General features: G+C 38.7%; 1 protein-coding gene across 2 annotated transcripts in view; it reads right to left on the bottom strand.

Annotated features, from left to right (window-relative positions):
• Positions 1-21,185, bottom strand: part of SPEG (striated muscle enriched protein kinase) — a 2,687,905-nt gene that overhangs the window by 74,019 nt on the left and 2,592,701 nt on the right. For both annotated transcript variants that reach the window (XM_044075871.1, XM_044075873.1), the window contains one exon: positions 9,082-9,305. In XM_044075871.1, the coding sequence (XP_043931806.1) occupies positions 9,082-9,305 (224 nt within the window). The remainder of the gene's footprint in view (positions 1-9,081; positions 9,306-21,185) is intronic.

Below are 21,185 nucleotides of genomic sequence, written 5' to 3'. Positions count from 1 at the left end.
TTGCAGCATAAACCAGTCCTGTTGTTTGGCAAGAAAAGCGACCAGAAACCATAATACACTTAGAACCCAAGTGCACCTGGTTGCATTCCAAAATAAACCTGCATTGTGAACACATTTCACACTTTGTCATTTTCTGCACTGATTGTATATATAAAAGGGATAAACTGTCACACCAGTCTTTAAGGCTGATATCCCGTTTAAATACAAAATCATATATTACCAATTTTTTTCCATTAGCTGTTTATCTGTTCTAATAAATGCCCAATTTTTATTAATAATATCCATTATATTTTTACTATTGGCATTAAATATAGAAATAAATGCACTGTTTGTATTTTTTTTTTTTTGCTTGTTGCACACCACTTTCTCGTTGTGAAAAAGGTGTCACCCTATTGCCTGACGCCATTATTCCTACAGTTTCATTTTGGGTACCATTTGTAGAAGAAGAAACTTCTCCATAGGCTTCACCAAATACCCTGGCATGATGGTTTTGTAATAAGGGAATGAACTGGCCTGATAGTCTCTTCTTAATGATCTCACATTTTATATTGTTAACCATCTATATCAGGTAATCCCTATTCACAAACATGTTGCCTATAAGGTGTATTTCATTTAAGAAGTCAAGCATATCAGTTACTATTCTGGTGGCCCGTACCATCTGTCACTTTATAACAGCTTTTTCGACATGGTATGGGTGGTTACTTGTAAAGTGCAAGTCTTTATTTGAATATGTTTTTTTCTAAAAACATAACCTTTTAAACCAGCCTCTCATCTTGTTAATTCTACATCCAAGTAAGATATAGAGTTCAGCCCTAACTGGTATGCAAACTTCAAAAACTCAGTTGTAGTATTTAAAGATCGTACAAAATCTGGTATTAAATCAACAGGACCATCCCAAGCAATAAACAAATAATCTAAACAATGAACATACATCCTAACATACTTGAAAAAGTCACTGTTAAATAAATAACATAATTCCCATACTAACATAACCACATTTGCTTATAATGGCCCACAAGGTGAGCCCATGGCCACACCTGTTACTTGTTTAAAATACTGTCCATCATAATACAAAAAGTTATGTAAAACCATTTCAAGTAAATGGGAAACTGTATTTATCTTATCCTGTTCAACATGTACATTGTCAGTGAAATATTCAGTAAACCATTTTATTCCAATAATATGGGGGATGCAAGTAAATAAGTCTTTTACATCAATTGTCAGAAATAATCCTTCTTTGAATTGTTGTAAGTCATTACATTTCACCAAAAAAATCCCAAGAATCCCAGCAAAAATGTTTAACAGGAACCAAGTAATGATTTAGCTGCTCATCAATAAATTTTGCTATATAGTACGTCTTTGAGGATGTACCATCAACAATGGGTCAAGGGGGGGGTTATATAAGTCTTTATGTAGTTTTGGCACACCAAAAATTGTGGCCAACTTAGGAGCTGTATTACAAAGATAATTATAGTGCTCCACAGTCAGCTGACCTTGGGTTAACATATCATATAAAAACAATCTACTCTATTATATGAAGTACTGATCTCGTTCAGGGATGCCTCAACATAAGGCTCTTCATATAACAGTTGGGGCATGCATTGGTTATAGTCCACCTGGTCCATGATAATGATACCGCCTCCTTTATCAGGCTGCATAAATCGATGCGAGCCTGATTTTTTAATATCATCCATTAGATTACATTGCTCAGATGTTAAGTTAAAGGAAATACGGAGGGTGTTATTTTGAAGCAAATGTCTTAAATCCAGTTCACATGCATCCTCAAAGGTTTTTAACATAGGATGCAGGTCAGGGTTGAAGGTACTGGGGATGTGTAAATTTGTTGGTACTGAATAACTGCTGTTAAAATAAACAGACAAGTTCAGCTTTCTCACATATAATTTCAAGTCTATTAAAGATTTAGACACATCAGCTCTTCTCACAGGTATAAATATCAGGCCTTTACTAAACAAGTCTGCATGGGCTTGAGGTATATTATAACTGCTAAAATTGTATATATGCTAAAATCCCCAGTACAGTTTTTTATAATCGATAAAGAATTAGATGCACCTAGGTCACCTACCAATTCCTCTGGTTCCTGCCCAAGGAATGGGAAATCCTCCTCATGTCCATTCATTCATGTCCCATTCGCTCATTTGAATTTGGCATTCCAGGTGCAGATTATACTATAGCGTGTAATGGGAAATGCACCCTTTCCCTCACTGTAGTGCGATCTTGGAGTTTGTATATTAAAGTAGTAGGGGGCTGTGGGGGGAGCAGCCCCCCCGCATAACGATGTTTGGAGACATTCAGAAATGTCTCAACTTTCACTGTTGTGGTACAGTTCGAAAATGGTCGAATATGGTTTTCCAGGAAACCAGTTTCGACATTTTGATTCGGAAACATGTTGAATTTCATGATTTAAAGTCACACAATAGTGCGATCGCACAAATCACTTTCAACATAATGAAGGTAAACCCAAACCCACACATCACTTTTCTAGCTGCTGTAGCCCTAGGCACTGCATCAGCAGCATTATATGAACATCTCAAGGAATGCTTGTTAACCTGAATGACTTAGGGAAGCAAAGAAAGCAAAGAGGATTAAATTCAGCAATAGGTATGTCAACGATAGCTTTTTTTCATGTCAGCAAAAGATGCCAAAAGGAATTTGGATAAATTAGCTTGACAAGTGACAGCTCTAAATTGTAACGCTGAAGAGGTATAAACCTTTTTCCTGAATCTGTCAAATGCTCTGCCATTGTTGAAAGAGGGAACTGTACTATGAGCAGTCAGGCATTTACAGTTTTGATAAAGAAATTAGTGAAGGGTCAGCTCTGGGGTTGTGGAAGAGATTCATATAAGACTGAGGAACTTCATTTAGTTTATCTGACTTCCTAGGAGCAGAAGGTTGGCTATCAGTAGAAGTTCTGTCTGCATTAAAAGCAACCTCAAATGCTGCAGTAACTGGAAGTATAGCAACTGCTTGGGGGGTCTCTACCTGCAGCAGGTCATAGTACCTCTACTGACTTTCAGAGATCTCCTTATGCTCCCATTTAAATAAGTCCTTCATCTTTCTTATCATATCAGAGAAGTACAATTCCTTCACAGGGGAATCTGAAGAAATATCTCCTTCAGATTTTGAATCCCAGTTTTCAGGAGAAGGGAAATGGGAAGCACAGTCTAAACCAACCTCTAGGGTCCGAATCTGTCATCGAATGGTTTAAGTGCTCCAGATGGCAATAGCAGAGTAATCTGACAAGGGCCAGGAAAGAGAAGATGTCTAAAACAGCACTGAAGTATGCTCTGTAAATACTTTCATTTTATTGACAACCAGATGGGGGGACATCTGAGGTACCAGCACCACACTCTAGCAAATCTGACTTTTACTTCTTGATAAACAGTGGGAGGGAAATAAGCCAGCTCCTAAGGGTTTTTGGTTTGAACAATAAACAAATGGCACATGACCAAACATTGTGCTCCTTTTCTAAACAGAAAACATGTATGTGGGAGTCTCTATAACGTATATTGATGTCCGCACAAACACCTCTCTTTCTCTCAGACATAAGACATAAATAAAACACTTTTCTCAGAAAAAGAGGAGGGAAAGTCCTCAATAGGGTACTTACATACCTAATTTTTCAACACTACCAGATGCTAAACACTGAAGATGTAATGAAGAGTGAGTCTTACTTTTAGCTTCAATGGCAAAAAAGTTCTGAGTTTTGGTGCCCGTACATTTACTTTTATACCAGCATAGTCTTGTGCCTCTTTGGATATATGGATTCATGCTAGTCACCACAGAGCTTTGGATACTGGCTGGATACCTGACCCTTGGCAGGGTATGTCTCATATAACCTAGGCTACTGCAGCAGTAATCTAATGATGAACATCTGGAGTTATGATCTGTAATCTGGTCAAAATTCTATGTAATCCATGGGGAGATTTATCTGCTACAGGGTATGACGCTTTTTACATCTTTGCAAACAGCAGCACACTTAACTCTACCATGCAGACAATGGCCAGAAGTGTAATGCATTTCTCATCAAGCTGTGTGCGTGTGTGTGTGCATGTATGAGTTTCAGAGTGAGTCTAATTGTCTCAGTGCAAAGAGTGCTACGACTTTTGAAGCTATCAGAAGACTGATTTATTCCAGTAGTTCTAGGATGGTTGCTGTTTGTGGCAGTTGAAGCCTAGATAATAAGGTTCTGACACATGAACCTTGCGATAACATAGAGGATTATGATTGTGTCTCTGCTTATAACCAACTTGTTATGCGTTCGAGATATGGATGTAATACATAGAATGCTACAATTACACTCCAACAATAAGAAAAAGACAAGATTGTTAAGCACCTTTCTAGTGTAAGAAAATACTTACCAAGAGCTATTACAATTGGGTCTAACAGAGGTTGAAGGTAAAACAGCTTTACAAACTGTTAGATACTTTGCTCTTGCTTATAAAAAACAGTGTGCCAGAACAAAGCGCCTGACAGATTTTAAAGTCTTTCACTCTTCAGAGGGACACCTCATTTCTGCCTGCTGTCTGTTTGGTAGTGCTAATTGTTTTACTGGCTTTGAACGCTGGTAAAAACACCGAGCTTCTACATTTTTTTCTGTAACTGGTAGTACATGGAACAGATATATTTCCAAGTACTACAAAGAATTATGATTGCATCTCACAAATTGAGGAAAACTCTAGAGGTGAATTTTCTTGGCATCCAGTTTTCAAATGCATAATAAATTAGTTAAGATTTGAAGTTCTATCATAGTCCTCTATGTTAAGAAATTCAGCTTGACAGCAAAGGTGAAGTGAAGCCCAAGAAGGACATTTTAACATCTGTGACAAGAAAGGATATCAAATAATTATGATCAGAGAAATTTGAACATAAGATCATAGGAATTAGAAGGCAAGCAAATTGTGAGATCAATTGCGCCTTTCTGACACCCACCTTCATGATGTACCCCCAGCTTTTAGAAGGGCAAAGCAGGTCAGGCCAAGAACACATTTGTGGAATCCCATCCAATCATTAATGCTCATCTTGAAAAATGTGAGGGTGCCACATGCTCTAATATGTAAGGGTAATTTATTCCAGAGATGTGGTAAATGTTTGGAAATAAATATGCACCTCCAAAACGTTTTATTTATATGTTGAGAGAAATTCAAATCCTTAGTTTTAATGTCTGTGTTGCTGTATGCTTTGCAGAGCTGATTAAATTTATTTGTAGTACATGGAGCTTTAGGTGTCTTGATTTACTACTAACTACAGAAAATAAAGTGTTGGAACATGAAGTGTGTGATAGTCTTGAAAGTTGTATCAACACCTAGTACTGTTACACAGACAGTTATTAGCTTTAAAACTAGCTAGGCACTTCAGGTTGTCCCATTTTTTTCTTGTGTAGCAGCATAAAGTGTATTACAACTATCAAAGCTGTTAACATGTTTCTCACGTTATTCTGTGGTGGCTGCCACTTGTACTGGAGCAAAAGATCCAGTCATAACAGCTTTAAAATGTGCACAATATAGTCAATTATATTAGGTTGCTGATCATAACCTGCATATTATGTTTTCAAGACACAGACACCAAGAAATTCACCTCAAGAATGAAGCTCAAGAGGTGAATCTTGGCATTCATGTTGAGAATACATAATTAAAGGTTATGATTGGACACCTGGTCATAATACTTTGTTGTGCATGGAGATTTATCTACTTCATGGCCTACTAGTGACAGAAAAAAATGCTAAGGGTTTTACTAGCTTTCAAAGCCATAAAGCATTTAGTGAATGCTGTCAGAAAAATAATGTAGCACAGTCTGGTATGTTTACACTCACCCTGCCATTACTGTCAACAGTCCAGAAAGGGAATGGATGGTAAACTGATAACAGGTTCATAGTTAGTAGGTATCTCCTCCAAACGAGGGCATTCCTAGGACTGTAGCATCCACCCCTTTTAAAGTACAACACATACAGTATCAGCAATCCATCTACATACTGTGGGAGTAGAACCCACAGCCTGTTGCATCAAAAATAAGTATACTACCTGTTGTGCTACTAACAATGCTTTTAATAATTTGCTAAACATTTGCACGTTGAAAACAGACTTGGCTAAGGCAGCACTAAACTTCTCTTCCCCTGAAGCTCTCAGCTCCTTGTAAAATGCACTTGACACTCAGCTATATCTCTTAACTCTGCAGCACAAGAAATCTGGAAAAAGCCAAAAATTATGGGGGGGGGGGGGGGGCAAAGGCTCAAAACCAGGGACATATTTTAAGCAGTGCTTGCATAATCTTAGAAAGTTGATAGAATAAAATGTTTTGTGCTGCCATGTGTTTCCCAAAAGATAGGAAGACTGAAACTTAAATGGCTGTCATTATTTAGTGAATTCAGTCCTCACTGATTTGCCAGAAAACCAAAAATTTTAAGAGGAACAGACCAAAAGTATGAGCCAAAAATTCCAGACATTCTCTGAAAATCTGAACAGTTGAGAGCTATGGTCTCAACTTCTTGAATCACAAGTGGTGGTAGAGGTACAGAATTCAGATTCTTGTAACTCTAACTACCAGTATCCCTACCTGGGGCATTTTACACACACACACACACACACACACACACACACACACACACACACACACACACACACACACACACACACACACACACACACACACACACACACACACACACACACACACACACACACACACACACACACACACACACAATGAACAGCAAAGCAGTGAGTGAATAACACTTAAGAATTGTTTAAAATTTGATCGGCACACACTACTATATTCAGCCTTAAAGGATGAGATCGACACACACTGCTATATTCAGTAATGAATAACACTTAAGGATTGTTTAAAATGCGAATGACACTATTATATTCCGCCTTAAAGGAAGGGGTTGGCACACACTACTATATTCATCAATGAACAACACTTAAGGATTGTTTAAAATGCGATTGACATACACTACTTACTATATTCATCCTTAAAGGAAGGGATTGACACACACTACTATATTCAGCAGTGAACAAGATTTAAGGATTGTTTAAAATGCGATTGACACATAATGAACAGCAAAGCAGTGAGTGAATAACACTTAAGGATTGTTTAAAATGCGATCGAAATACACTATTATATTCAGGCTTAAAGGAAGGGATCAACACACACTACTATATTCAGCAATGAGCAACACTTAAGGATGGTTTAAAATGTGATTGACATACACTGCTATATTCAGCAGTGAAAGGAAGGATGGGATCGACACACACACTACTATATTCAGCAATGAATGTAAAAGCTGTGAATAATACTTACAATTCCTAGGATTGCTTAAAATTGCGTGCAGAAAGTGATGCCAGTCTTAAAAAAGAATGCTGTGAGTTCTTAAAGAAGAATGCCAGTAAATGTGACAAAAAGTACTGCCCAGGAAGTGAACACACATCGCTGTTATTCTAGTTACATTCTAAGTTTATTATAGGAAGTCGGGGACACATTACCAGTAAGGACAACAGGTAGATATAAACCTTTTTTTATACTCTGTTACTGTCTTTGCTGGTCAGTACTGGCACATTTGACTGCCTAGTATGAGACCTGATCTTAACAAGTTAAGCAAAGGGTGCTTAATATTTGTTAAGGTCGGGCTGATAGTGCTTAACTGATTTGCTTTTTTCAAAATATCGAAAAGTAATCACCATGGTCCATGCACTAGAAAGGTTTGGGTCTCATGCTGCCACACTGTATAACTGGGATATCTTTCGGATGATTCTGGAGCATAATCAACAAGCTCCGTGTAGCACAAGCTTATTATAGCTAAGTTCATACATCAGAAATGCATAGAACACTTTTTGCCATTTTTTGAGCACCGTAAACCACATCAAATGTGCCACTTTTAAAAAAAATTCTAACTAATTGCACTGCACAAAATTTTTATTACTATTTTTTTAGAAGTTGTGTACCATTGCATGTTCACTTGTAATTATATTATTACTAAGAATTTTAAAATGTTTGGTCTGTTTAAATTTATCATTACATGGTGTCATCCTTATATTCAAATGTTACAAAAATTATCTGCTGTATTCATAGATCAGAAGGCTCTTTTATATCAGGAAGGGAGAAAAGTATGAGACTAATCTGAAATATAACTGTCAAAGACACAACTCCATGCTATGAAGAAACTTTGGACATATTCTAAAGTTTAAAATAAAGCAAAGTATATTTGCCTGTAAATTTGGGACAGCTCCAGCAATTACAGTTTTTCAGTCTGCTAAGATATTAGTTGTACTGGATCAAAACAAAATATTCTGATGAAAAACGATAATTTCCTACAGTACCACTTACCTGTTTTTTTTTTTGTCTGTTTTCCTGCACAGGGTGCACAGCCCCCCCTTGTTCCTATTATCTAACCTACTACATTATATGACTTGGTCCATGTTTGCTGTAACGTGGAGAAATGCAGATATTTGATGTTTCTCATTCTATGTGAATAGATTATTTTCATAACTTTTATCAGTACATGAGAATATTGTAGCTGCCCAAATTCATTCAACAGCAATTGTCCAATTATTTACCCACTGCATGGCAGTTATGAATAACATATATGTGATCTACTCCTGTGGTTATTGAAACAATCAAAAAGATCCTCTATTTGACATCTTCGCCACTAATAAGTAAAACTCAAAGCCATTCCAAAAAGTAGTTTTAAAACCTTATTTACATTGTGAACATGCAGCTATCATTGAACAAGCACCCATGAAATCATGTAAATTAAAATGTTTCTCAGGTACATCTCCGTTAGTTCTGATTTTAGGGGAGAATTTAAACTGTCTGCTTACTTCACCTCTTACATGCTATAGTGTTGCGGGGGAGGGGGAACTACAGAGGCCCTTAAAACAAGTTCTCATTTAATTATAATGGTGATTTATAACAAGTAGGACATTTTATAATGTGGTTGTTGCTCCTCTCTTTCCTTAACACAGATGTACATATTTAAAATGCTCTACTAATTTCCATTATACCTGGTCCCTCATTCTACACTAGTGTACTACATATATTCCCATAACCAAGAGATGTGCTACTTACACATATACTCCAGGGTACCAATACGCCGTCCTAACTTCCGTGGCACAAGAGGGTTAAATGTCTGTGCACTTCCAAAATCAATGATCTTAAGAACATTCATGTAGGATACAATTAAATTATCAGGTTTTATATCCAAATGAACTATTCTTCGGCTGTGCAAATAATCCAGGCCCTGAAGAAGCTGTACAATGTAGCCAACCACATCGTCTTCTGAATACCGGAATCTGTAAACACATACAAAGATATAAGACAATGGATATACATTTAGAGGCAACTATAAGGTTATAAATTATAAATACTACCAGCATAACAATTTTACACTAAAGAACAACTTTATTAACCATGTCAACTTTCAAATAGAGTCATGCAATGCCAATTAAGATAACAAAATATCTTATAGAGCACTGTTTTGTTTCTGTGCAGATTTTTGTATAAACACATTTATATATATTATTCCTGACTTGTTGTTTTCTTCTTTATTGATCTCTTAGTAAATACAGTGGCTGCTTGTTATTTAATAACTAGCACTGAGTATCTAGCACTTGTTGCCTCACAGCAAGAGGTTCTCCCGTTCGATTCTCAGCTAGTGTGCGGGGAGTGCCTTATGTGTCGTCTGCATGTCCTCTCCGCGGGTCAAGTCGCATTCTGAAAGACATGTGAAAATGGGCGTGCCTTCGTTGAAGGATGGGCGTCAGCTGGAAACTCGGTACCATGAAAATCTACTGCCAATCATTAGCAGACCGGAGTTCCGCTGTAGCGACCCCTAACCGGGAAAAGCCGAAAGACAACAACAACTGAGTATCTAGCACATAACCACCATTAAAGTGTTAAAATTCTGATTAAGTGAGAGCATGGGATTAATCTGTAACATGATCTGCTGAAAATGACACAATGGCAGCGTCTTCGCCTCCACACTGCAAGTGACCTGGATGCTAGAAGGCTGGTTGGGGGGATCTGTGACTACTGACTACCTACTACACTTGCAGGAATAGATCTTGTTACCACTTTGGTGAAACTTAAATAAGACTGCTTAGTAGTTAGTAGTTATCAGCACATGGGAAATGAAGGTCAAGTGTGAATACTTCTGGGGATGGGATTAATCAGTGACTCAAAACAGAATACATCTCAAGCTGCTACGTGAAGCTGCTTGCCTGTGCAATCCTTTATCATCAGCCCATGGCAGAATTACTGAGAAGGATGATGATTGGTTGCAAACAATTAGCTGCTTAATTTGTCAATATGGCACAAGAAGATGGGGCATCTTTTTGTAGTTGATTTATAACTCAACAGTAAGGCATGACAGACTGATTTTTACTGTACAGTAACATCACTTCTTGGTCGGTCAGTTCACAAACACAACACGTGATTTTGGAAACTGTTTAGTTAGTACAAAACCACACTACATTACAAGATTACAGTGGCAACAATAATTTAAAGGAAGAGGACACACATCTTACAACTCTCTTTTTCTGAAGCAAAATAAATGACCTTGTGAGGTAGAATTTTGCAAAACATATCCTTAAAGTCTACAGACTTTACACCATCGCTTTCATAATGTGCATATATTTTTCCATCATTTTCATCAGTCTCTGTTTTTTAACATTTGTTTCTGAATAGTAAACCAGATTCCTACTAGAAGTGAGAAGAGTTATGTGCTATTTAGTATTCAAATGTTACGCTAATTAGATGTCCCGATTTTTAGCTCGATGTTCCCATTTATCAAGGGCCTTTGTTCCTATTTTCAATGTCTGCAGGTTGATAGGTATGTTTTTTGGTATGGTGCTATTGCTAAACAATGGGTATTTCTAGTAACTGTTCTGGTGTTTTTGTGTAAATGATGTAGACACACATTTAATTATCAGTATCGTCAATGGCACAAGCTAACTAACCAGGCTTCTTTAATTCCCACTGTCAGTTTATAATATAAGGGATAACATACAGAGCTGTGGTGTTACTTGGCTAATTAATATTTCTAGATGCTGACGGCTAACTAAACTATGAAAGAGTATTAAAGCCTACTGGCAATGCTGAGACATGTTAACCAGATCATAAACACAGGAGAGCCATACATTATTTTTAATTCTTTGTAGTGCATGAACCAAAGAATCTACACAGGACGATTACTTCTGGGGTTCTTTTAACTTTTGCTTCTGTCTGATTTACTGGTAAGCCTCTGAAAAAGAGTCTGTCACTGATTCATCAGTGCACAGTTAAGAATTTTAGCAATGCACTTTATTGTTAGGGGTGCGACAGTGAAGCAACAGGTATTACTGCTACCTCACTGGATTTCTTGTACTTAAGAGGTTGTGACAGGTGTGTCGACTTCTCCGTTCCCCTAAACTAATTCTGATTTTAACTGTGTCTAGCCACAGAACCTAAGTGCATCTTAGGTATCATGGCTGCTACCAACATTTTGGGGAGGGGGTCACTTTTAGGCCTACTCTGTTACTCCCCCCCCCCCCACTGTGGCCTTGTTATGTCTGAGGGGTAGACGTATAATGGGGGCATGTGTCATGTTACTTCCACCTCTGTAGCAACTCTGCCAGGCTCTCCCTCCTTTTCTCTCTTTGGACAATGCCCCCCAATGTGACGTCCCTACCCCAGACTCCACCAGAGAATACTGTGAGAATTCTGCGGGTAATCTCCACCTCACCAGGATGGGAACTCTCATCTCTCCCTGCTGATTTGTCAGTCACACAAGCAGCTAACTGAATCCAGGTTAACTAGGCAGTTGTCAGGAATTTATCTCTATATACCACAGAAGTGGCCACTGGTACTAGTAGTAACTGTTCCCTATTCACACATGAAAGAACCTCCAGGATACTTTGGCAAATGTATAAGCATTATAGAGTCTGAAAGGAAGGATGCACTATAGTGTGACCATGAGAAAGGTCTGTTTTGGAACACAGGTATTTAGGCCTCTGAGATTTAGTACTGGCCTTGCATCTTTTTGGATACCAAAAAGAATCTGAAATAAAATCCTTTTCCTTCATGATCTGCTTGGACCTCTTGGATGTCTCTTTTTATAAAGAGCTATTGCATCTCCTTCCTCACCTTAACTTTCTGATTGGATGACACATCTGGCAAAGTTAGAGATGGGCATTTTGGTTAAGATGTGAATGGGAGGAAATACCTATTTTTCCACCTCTCTTTGGATATCCTGAACTATTGAGAGAGCTGGATGGAGAATCTTCGGCTGAACGTTACAAAAAGAAGATGACTAGATTTGGAGTCAGGAAATTAGAGAACCTCCATCCCCTTAAAGGCACCTTGACATATCTCAGAATGCTGAGATTCATTGCTTGAGGTCCAACAATGTTACTGCCATTTGATCAAAAAGGATTAAACAAGTCCAGCTTTCTACTACTCTCTGCTGTAAAGGCTGTGTGAAGAGCATGAAAGAGCTGCTTCCTTTGTCTCATTTGAGTCCCAGAAAAGGAAAACTTAGTGAAAAGTGACCTTGGTGATTGAAACAGATTGTCTCTTCCTCTTTATGCCCTATAGAGTTTGGTCAATTTCAGGCCCAAACATCAAATGTCCATTAAAGGGTAACTCCATAATCCCTACTTTACAGTTCCCAGTGAAAGCAGTAAGACACAGACAGGAGTGTAGGAGCACAGCTATGCCAGATGCTCTTGGCCTTGTAACTCATTCTGTGCTATTGAGTACTACTAGAATCATGATGTTGCTGACTCTGGGAGATGTGGAAGCCTTGCTTCTATTTAACAGATGCATTATTTCATCCAAAATGTCCAGATGAAAACAAATTGTGCACATCAGATAGTCCAGCACGCTGAGACACAATGTGGAAAATGCAAAAATCTGCTTCTATAGACTCCTTATAGGGAGATGGACACATTGAGACTGCTGAGCTGGCTTTCCTCTCAAGATGACACAAAAACAGTTTAATTAAGCTTAGGAATCTTCAGCCAGATAACATAGTCCAGAGGGGGTATAAAGATCCAATTTGGCTTTCTCAGACAATGGCTATAGCTATCAGATTATCAAAATCTACATTTACTGCATCGACAATAATATCAACCACAAGAGGACCACCTAGGTAGAGACTCTGTGAGACTGACAGGAAGCCTGAGGTTTGTTTTAGGGAGAAAAACATCCTGGGCCAGCCAACATCTAATCCACCATCCAATGAAAGACTAAGAGAGCCAATGCTAGAGAAGTCTGTGTAGAAACAGAAGAAGCCAATGTTGTCAGTCATTACAGAGCCAAGAAAGGTGCAGAAAGACAGGCCTGCACTGGAGGATGCAAAGCAGATCTTGTAAAGGTAGTAAGAAACCAATTCTACCCATGAAAAGAAGAGTACACAATGTTGGTGGTACTGGCATGTGTCCACCCAATGTTAAATGGACTATCAGTGGAAAAGGCAAGCTGAAATGATGGAATTCAAAACCTATTGAGTTGTTAGGGCCAGAAGAAAAAAAAATCACATCCATTCTACTTTCATGCTACAGAAAGCATTGAGACAAGAAAGAAACAGAAATTGTATGGAGTGTGCAAAAAATATTAGGAGAAGGAGGATCTGATGTAGTACTACTCATCATCACCCCAAAAGAAGGATAAGTAGCAAAGTAATCCACGACCATTGAGATTTGAAAACCAGTACCTGTAGAAGAAGGCATGGATTTGATCCTAACAATTTTAGCACATTTGGACTTAATGGCTGGATGTTTACTAGACTTGCCAATTTAACAAAGAATGGATTCACAGAAGACTGAACAACTCTAGAAGAGCCACGCTTCAATGGAGAACTAGGAGGAGAGATAGGATGAGAAGATGGAGACCCACTCTACATGGGTGTATGTAACAGACTTAATAGAAACTTATGGACACATTTCCTGAAGGATGTGTGACTCATCGTCACCTCCACAAAAGAAGGATATGTAGCAGAAGAATCACCCATTATAGAGATTTGAACACCTGCACCTGTAGAAGGAAGTATGGTTTGTTCCTGACAAAGTTAGCATGTTTAGCCGGACTGGCCAGCTGTTCAAAAAAGGCTTCTTAGAAGATTGAATAGACCTAGAAGAACAAGAAACATACTGCAAATTTTCCTAAACTTGCAGTGCAATAAAAAGGTATGAAGCTGATTTATTTTGCCTCCTTAAGGTCAAGGGTATAAAGCTAATTCCTTTTATACCTTAAGGTCATCTAATTAAATATGGCTCCATGTCAAGTTACTGAAAATCAATATACTGACAGTCATAATAATGGATGTGCAATGCTGAAACATAAAAAGGTTGAAATGCTCATAGGTTCATAGGTGTGTACTAGGCTAATGGCCCTGGGGCCTTTACAAGCCAAGCCCATAGGATTACCCTGGCATTGTGCCACCCGACCTTAGTTCCCAGTGCTTCTGTCAAGTAGAACCACTGGAGTTATCCCCAGGGTGAGTTTTCTATTTCCCATCCACTCATCAAGATTTCTTTTGAAGAGGGTCAGTGAGGTGCTCTGCTTGACATGTATGGAAAGTCTATTCCATAGCATGGGCAGTCTCTGGGCTATGAACCTGTTCCTCCAGTACATTCTGTTGATTTTGGTAATGAGGTTGAGGTCTGTGGAACATGTGGTGTGGAGGGATTGGGGTTTCTTTAGACGTAGCATTTCTAACAGAGCTGGGTCAGACATGGCTTTGTAAGTCAAGCAGAGATTACCTCTAAGTAGGCAATATGAGACAGAGAATAGTTGGAGTTTTTTGTCTGTCGTATAGGACAAGTGTTTAAGGCCTAGCATCCTCTTTGTTAGGTACTTTTGCAGCCTCTCCAGTTGTTGCAGGTGTCTAGTGAGGTACATGCCAAATAGGGCATTGTACTTGATGACTGGCCTAATGAGGGAAGAGTAGAGGGAGACAATGACCTCTTTCTTCCTGGATGCAAAACACTTAGTAATGAGATGTGCCACATAGAAGGACTTTCTGACCACAGTGGCAATGCTGTGATCAAAAGAGAGGTTGCTGTCAACCTGTGTTCCCACATCTCTTATAACGTATTCTCTGATCAGTGGACTACCATCAATGTGGTAATTCATGGGAACCGTGTTTTTCCCAAATGTGATGACGACACATTTTTTGGCATTGAGCTTAAGGCCATGGTTCTGATACCAGCCGTTGGTCACAGTGAGGCCATTCTGTACGATGTCAACATCACTTGGGGAGTTAATAATAGCTCCCAACTTGCAATCGTCTACGAACTTTGTCAGACAGAGTACCTTTGTGTTGGCCTGGACTTCAGAGAAGTTGATACCAAACAGGATAGGACCCAGTACTGAACCCTGTGGGACTCCACTCATGACTAATCGGCAGTCTGACTTGGAGTCAGCTACTTTCACACTGTGGGTTCTATCTGTGAGCCGGTTTGCAACCTACCTACTGATATAGGGGTTGATGCCTAGCTTAGTGAGTTTTTCTGTGATTCCTGAGTGGGGAATGGTATAGAAGGCTTTGGCCAGATCAAGGTAGGCTGTATGAACCACCTTGCCTTCATCCACAGCTCTGGTGACTGACTCAAAGAAGTCGACCAAGTTGAGCAGGCATGAGCTACCCATCACAAAACCAAACTGTGTGGGATCCAGAGTTTGGAGATTCTCTATATCCTTGTTTATTAGGTCCATGATGATGGGTTCCATAGCTTTGCATATCAGACTCATCAGGCTAATCTGGCGATAGTTCTCAGGGCCTGTAGTCGCTCCTCCTTTGAGGAGAGGGATGACTGTAGCAGTGCGCCATTCAGTAGTAACAAAGCCTGAGGTGAGGCTGTGACTGAGCAGGGCACACAGGTGAGGTGCCAGTTCACTCTGTAGTTCATGTAGAACACGGCCAGGGATATTGTCAAGTCCCATAGAAGCTGTATTCTTGGCCTTGGACAGTGCTGTTTTAACCTGTGCAACAGTAATACTGGGTGACTGGCAATCTACTGGTATTGTGATTGGTCTTTTGTGGGGGAGAGAGGGGTAAAGTTGGCACTGAATCTGTCGGCCAGTATATTGGCAATATCTGTTGGCTCGGTACCACTGTGCAGTAGCTCAGAGCAAATCTGGGTATTGCCGTAGAGATTCTTTACATAACTATAGAAAGCCTTGTGGTTGTCTTTACTATCTGCTGCAATTCTGTTTTCATAGCTAGCTTTAGAGGATTTGATGAGGGATCTCACTTTTTGTTGAGGCTGATAAGGGAGTGTTTCCAGTCTTGGGACTTCACCTTATTCTGCATCAGTTTCCTCCTTCTGTTATAGAGTTTGTTTATGGTAGGGGACCACCAGATTGGCTTCCTTTTTTTGGAGGAGAGCATCTTGGTTCTATTGGGTATGTGAGATCCATGTATTTGTGTACGTGTTCGTACAGTGTATTGGTGTATGATTCGGTAGTCATGCAACTATTCTCCATTTGCGTGGGTGCCATGAAGTTAGCCACCTCTGTTTTTGGGAGCCCAAAGTTAGTTTTGGAGAAGATTTTCATGGTGGTTACCTTTGCGGGGGGTGGGTGGGAGTGATGTGGATTTCCAAAGTTTGTGGTCGGATCAAACAAGGGAGGAGCTGACTATTGATGTAGAGCAACGGTTACCCATGTTAGTAATGGCCAGGTCAAAGATGTTGCTACCTCTAGTGGGGGTAAGAACAAGCTGGTCCAATGCATTGGAATTAATGAACTCCAGGAAACGTCGGGCAAGTGTATTGGTACATGAGTAGTTTTCCCAGTTAATGGAGGGGTAGTTGAAGTCGCCTAGTATGAGAATGTTAGGTTGGACCCTAATATTCTCCAGGGTGCTGAGGAACGTGGAATGTGAGTCTTGGGACATGGTTGGGGACCTATACCAGGGTACAACCTGAATCGCTGTCTTACCCAATGTTAGCTGCGCCTGAAGTATCTCTGATGTGTTATGTTGAGCTAACAGTCTGGAGGTGTGTGCATCCTTTATGAATATGGAAACACCACCGCCTTTGGAGCTTCAGTTCGAGTTCTGGGGCCAAAAGGTGTGGAAAGAGTTATAGCCTGTTAGTGTAGGGATGCTTTCTCCTGCCTTGAACCAAGTCTCTGTTACAGCACAAATGTCAATGTTCTTCATTTTAAGGAGTGCTCTGAGCGAGTGCATTTTGAGATTTAGACTTCTAGCGTTGAGTTGCATGACTCTCAGTTTGCATTTGTTTATAGCTGTTACGGTGGTAATTTGATCTTTGGAACACTGCCTACAAAAAGCACTTTAGGGGTGGCAAGAGCCTTGGCCAGTATCCGGAAGCCCAGGGGTGACAGATGCAGGCCATCTCTGGCAAAGCATCGAGGTCTGTCAATCATGTCATCCCAGGCAGATACTGGATCCCCTTAGAATGACAGCAGAAACTTAGCCAATTGTTGAAATCAATCATTTTGTACTTGTACTGTGCTAACATTCTGGGTGATGGTAGGATGCTGCTCAGGGCTATGGTCATACCCGCCTGGGCTACATAATCTGAGAGCTCCTCCATGTCTCTTTTCATGTAGTCCAGGGAGGTACGTCTCAGGTCATTCACACCCACATGTACAATGACTGAGTCATATTTGTACCTGTGAGTGCGTGCATTATGTGGTGGATCCTGGCACCTGACAGGCAGCTGACTGTTACTTTCTCCTTATTCAACCTAGTGAGTATGTTGACATTTTGAAATCAAAATACTTACTTCCTTATATGCTTTGTGAGGTGGACTTGCCCCATCTGCAGGGTTAGTGCTCACTTTTGAGTTTTACTAACAGAGCAGTGATATTGTTTGTTGGCGCTTTGTGTACTGGCACACTGTGTACTTGTGGTACATATATGCTGTTAGTAGGTATTACGAGTTCACCATTGCAAGGTTTCAACATTTTGGCATTTCAGAATTTTACATTCAGTATTATCACTTTTAGTATATTACTTGTCCTGTACCCATTAAATTTAGCATGAAATTCATAGCAGCCAGGCAAATGGTAAGGAGGACCTAAGCAATAAAATCAATAAGTTTTTAAGCGTAACCTGGATAACTGGATGGGGAACAGAAAATACACAGTTGGGATTCCACCTGTGTCCCTGCTAGACAGTGGCATAGAGTGCTGACTTGTTGGAACATTGGCTAAATTCTTGTCTAGCCTTGTAAGGGCCTCAGAGCCAATAGCCTACTAACTTCTTATGATCCTATGATCCTATAATAGTTATTATGACTGTTGTCATGATGCAGTCACACCTATTTGAGGAATGAGACATGACTGAAGAGGTGCAGACACAGTGGGAAAAAGGATGCATCTGTCCTAAATACGTGTTGAGGGGTATGATTGGGAGATGACATCTGATCATTAGTACAGTACCAGTGCTCATTTCTGATTAGGCTTTTCTGAATGTCGGCACATAAATGAATTCTAATACTGCTTTTGTGGTCAGGACTGCAGGATCAAAGTGCTGCAGTGTTTTGTATGTGGTGTAAGTTCTAGCAAACAGCTTGCTGGCTTGCTACACTTTTATGAAGTATAAAGAACAGAATGCTTTTTTTTTGTTTGCTACTCAGTTGGGAGTTGAGAGACACAGGAAGGGCTTGTTCTTAAAGTTACCAGGAATGGCATGGCACTAGACACAAGATAAGCAAGCTACAGCTCTGTATGATTGTATTAAAAAAAAAGCCAATGCACAGAGATAAACCCAAAGAGAAATGAAATCTAAACACAATATAAAGGCAACAGTGCTTTATTTGTAGGAGAAAGTGTTAATCTAAAAGAAAAGAAAAAAAAAATCTCAGAGCAAAAAGATAGCAAATAGGGCGTTGGGTCATTCTCCTATACTCAGAGATTCAGAAACATTTTTCCCCAAAAAGTAGTGAATGGGCAATTTGAAATCTAGCCAGATGTTTTTAGCAGTGGGAAGAAAATGGAATTTCAGGAGAAAAGAAGAGTATTATGGCTAGGAAGAGATGCAACACTAGCACGGGAAGCTTTTATCCACAAACGGTGCTTGAGTCCTTATGGTTAACTCAAGGCCAGGTAGGTTAATGAAGAATGACTTTACTTAGTAGATTATCTGTTAGTTCATAAGTTTTGGTCTTTGCCACATGGTTGTAATGTTTAATGTAGCAGATGAAAATCAGCCTACCTAGAGAGGTAACAGGGACAGTATCTAGACGAAATGTTTAAAATGTCAACATTGTCTACTATCCAGGTGGCAGACAAGCAAATGTTTTATGTATATGTAATCTGCTATTTGCAACTGCCCCTAGATTGTATTTCAAACATGAATATCATTTTCCAACAAAGGCAACTGATGTCTCGCATCAATTTTAACAGAACTGCAGCACAAGAATTGTAAGAAAAAAATAGCTTCTACCAGTAAATGTGATTCCAATGTAAAAAAATAGCCATATAACAAAAAAGGAAACAACCCTATGACCGGCTTCATTTTTTTCTGTAGTAAATGGTTGCTGGTGCAAGTGCTACAACATTTTCATCAGGAACATGCTTATATTTATCCATTTGCAAGCAAAATATTCCAAAGAATTTTCCATTTGTCATCCTGCAGACGCTTTCTTAACAGGACAATTATGGAAGAGATAGAACTGGACAAATTCTGTGATTTGCAAACTGTTTGTTTATAAATACTTGTATTCTAAATTTTGACCATTTTGGCAATAATTCCAAACACCTGCATCAGAACATAAACAATATTGAGCCCTAATACATGATTTTGCTTCAGGTTACAGTGCATACATCACCACAGGCTTGTGTTTGCTGCTATGACATCATCACTATGTACAAATAAAGTTAAGATAAAAATAAAAATGAGACCTGCTGCACACCTTGTCGCAACTGGCACCAACGGTATAAGAGCCAGAATATATCGAATAAATAAAAAAGTTGGTGACCGCTCCTATTAACTTATCAAGCCAAAAAGCAAGTAGCAGAAACAAACCAAGTTACCTTTGTTGGTAAGTCGTCCCGGTCTATTCAGACCAAAAGAAAATTTGATGTCTGCTCCTGTTAACTTGTTGTAAAACCAAAAGGCAAGTAGCAAAAACAAACCAAAATTCTGCTGTCGATAGTTAGTCCCGGTCTATTCAGACCAAAATCCAGCGAAAAAATAGCTTAGTGAACAACTGGTGCAAAAGTAAAAGCGACTCTGCAGTCAAGTAGTACGCAATATCAAATGACATCAAATGGTAATAAAAGTTGATTTATTGGATCCACAAGTTAAATAATGGTAAGCGCTTTCACAACAAGTGCTTTTTCAAACCAATACATTTTCATTCAACCAGCATGCCCATTTTATACTCAATTCATTATGACTTAATGAGCAGAAGAAATTAGCCTCTTAAAGAGGTATGCAATTCTACCTCAACATATACATAAACATTTATTTGTTTACAAAAATTATAAACTATATAAACAATATAAAACATATGTAAAAATATATATTAAAAAAAAAAATCATAATACAGAATATGATCTGTCTATTACTTGAATTAATTTAAAATGTATAATAATGAAAAATTATAATGATATAATTTGATAATTATAACTTGGTTTTTGAATTGACTATTTGTAGATGTATAAATATTAATTAAAAATTTTTATATATAAAGATATTATATGATAAAAAATAATTATGTGCGTGTATATATAAAAAATGTTAATACACACATGTAAACAAATGAAATATATGTATGTATATGTATGTGTTAAAAATCTAGTATATATAAATTAGTTTGCTACATGAAAAACCACTTAAAAATAAGAATGAAACTTGTATAACTGTGTGTTTATAACATACAAAAAAGGTATGTAAGAAATGTATATATCTAAAAATAAAAATAAAAATGAAAAATAAAACCTAAACATATGTATAGCACATTGTCAAATTTGCATAGAAACATCAAGGTATCATTCAACAGGGTCTGCTTCTCCTATTTTTTAACATAGGTTTCAACGGAACCCTGTCATTCAACCCTGGGGCACAATGTGCTCTAGTTTTTATGATCTATTGGGCTTCCACTGACTCCGTTATGTTTTTTATATCACCCCCTCTTGGGCTAGGTTGTAAGACTTGTAAGACAGAAAAAGTAAAATTATGTGTATTATCTTTACTTAGCATATGCTTCGATAAA

The sequence above is a fragment of the Protopterus annectens genome, chromosome 6.part1 (assembly GCF_019279795.1).
Source record: "Protopterus annectens isolate FY-2018-M chromosome 6.part1, PAN1.0, whole genome shotgun sequence".
NCBI lineage: Eukaryota > Metazoa > Chordata > Ceratodontiformes > Protopteridae > Protopterus > Protopterus annectens.
The sequence above is the reverse complement of the archived record's forward strand: the minus strand, read 5'-3'. Positions and strand labels throughout refer to the sequence as shown.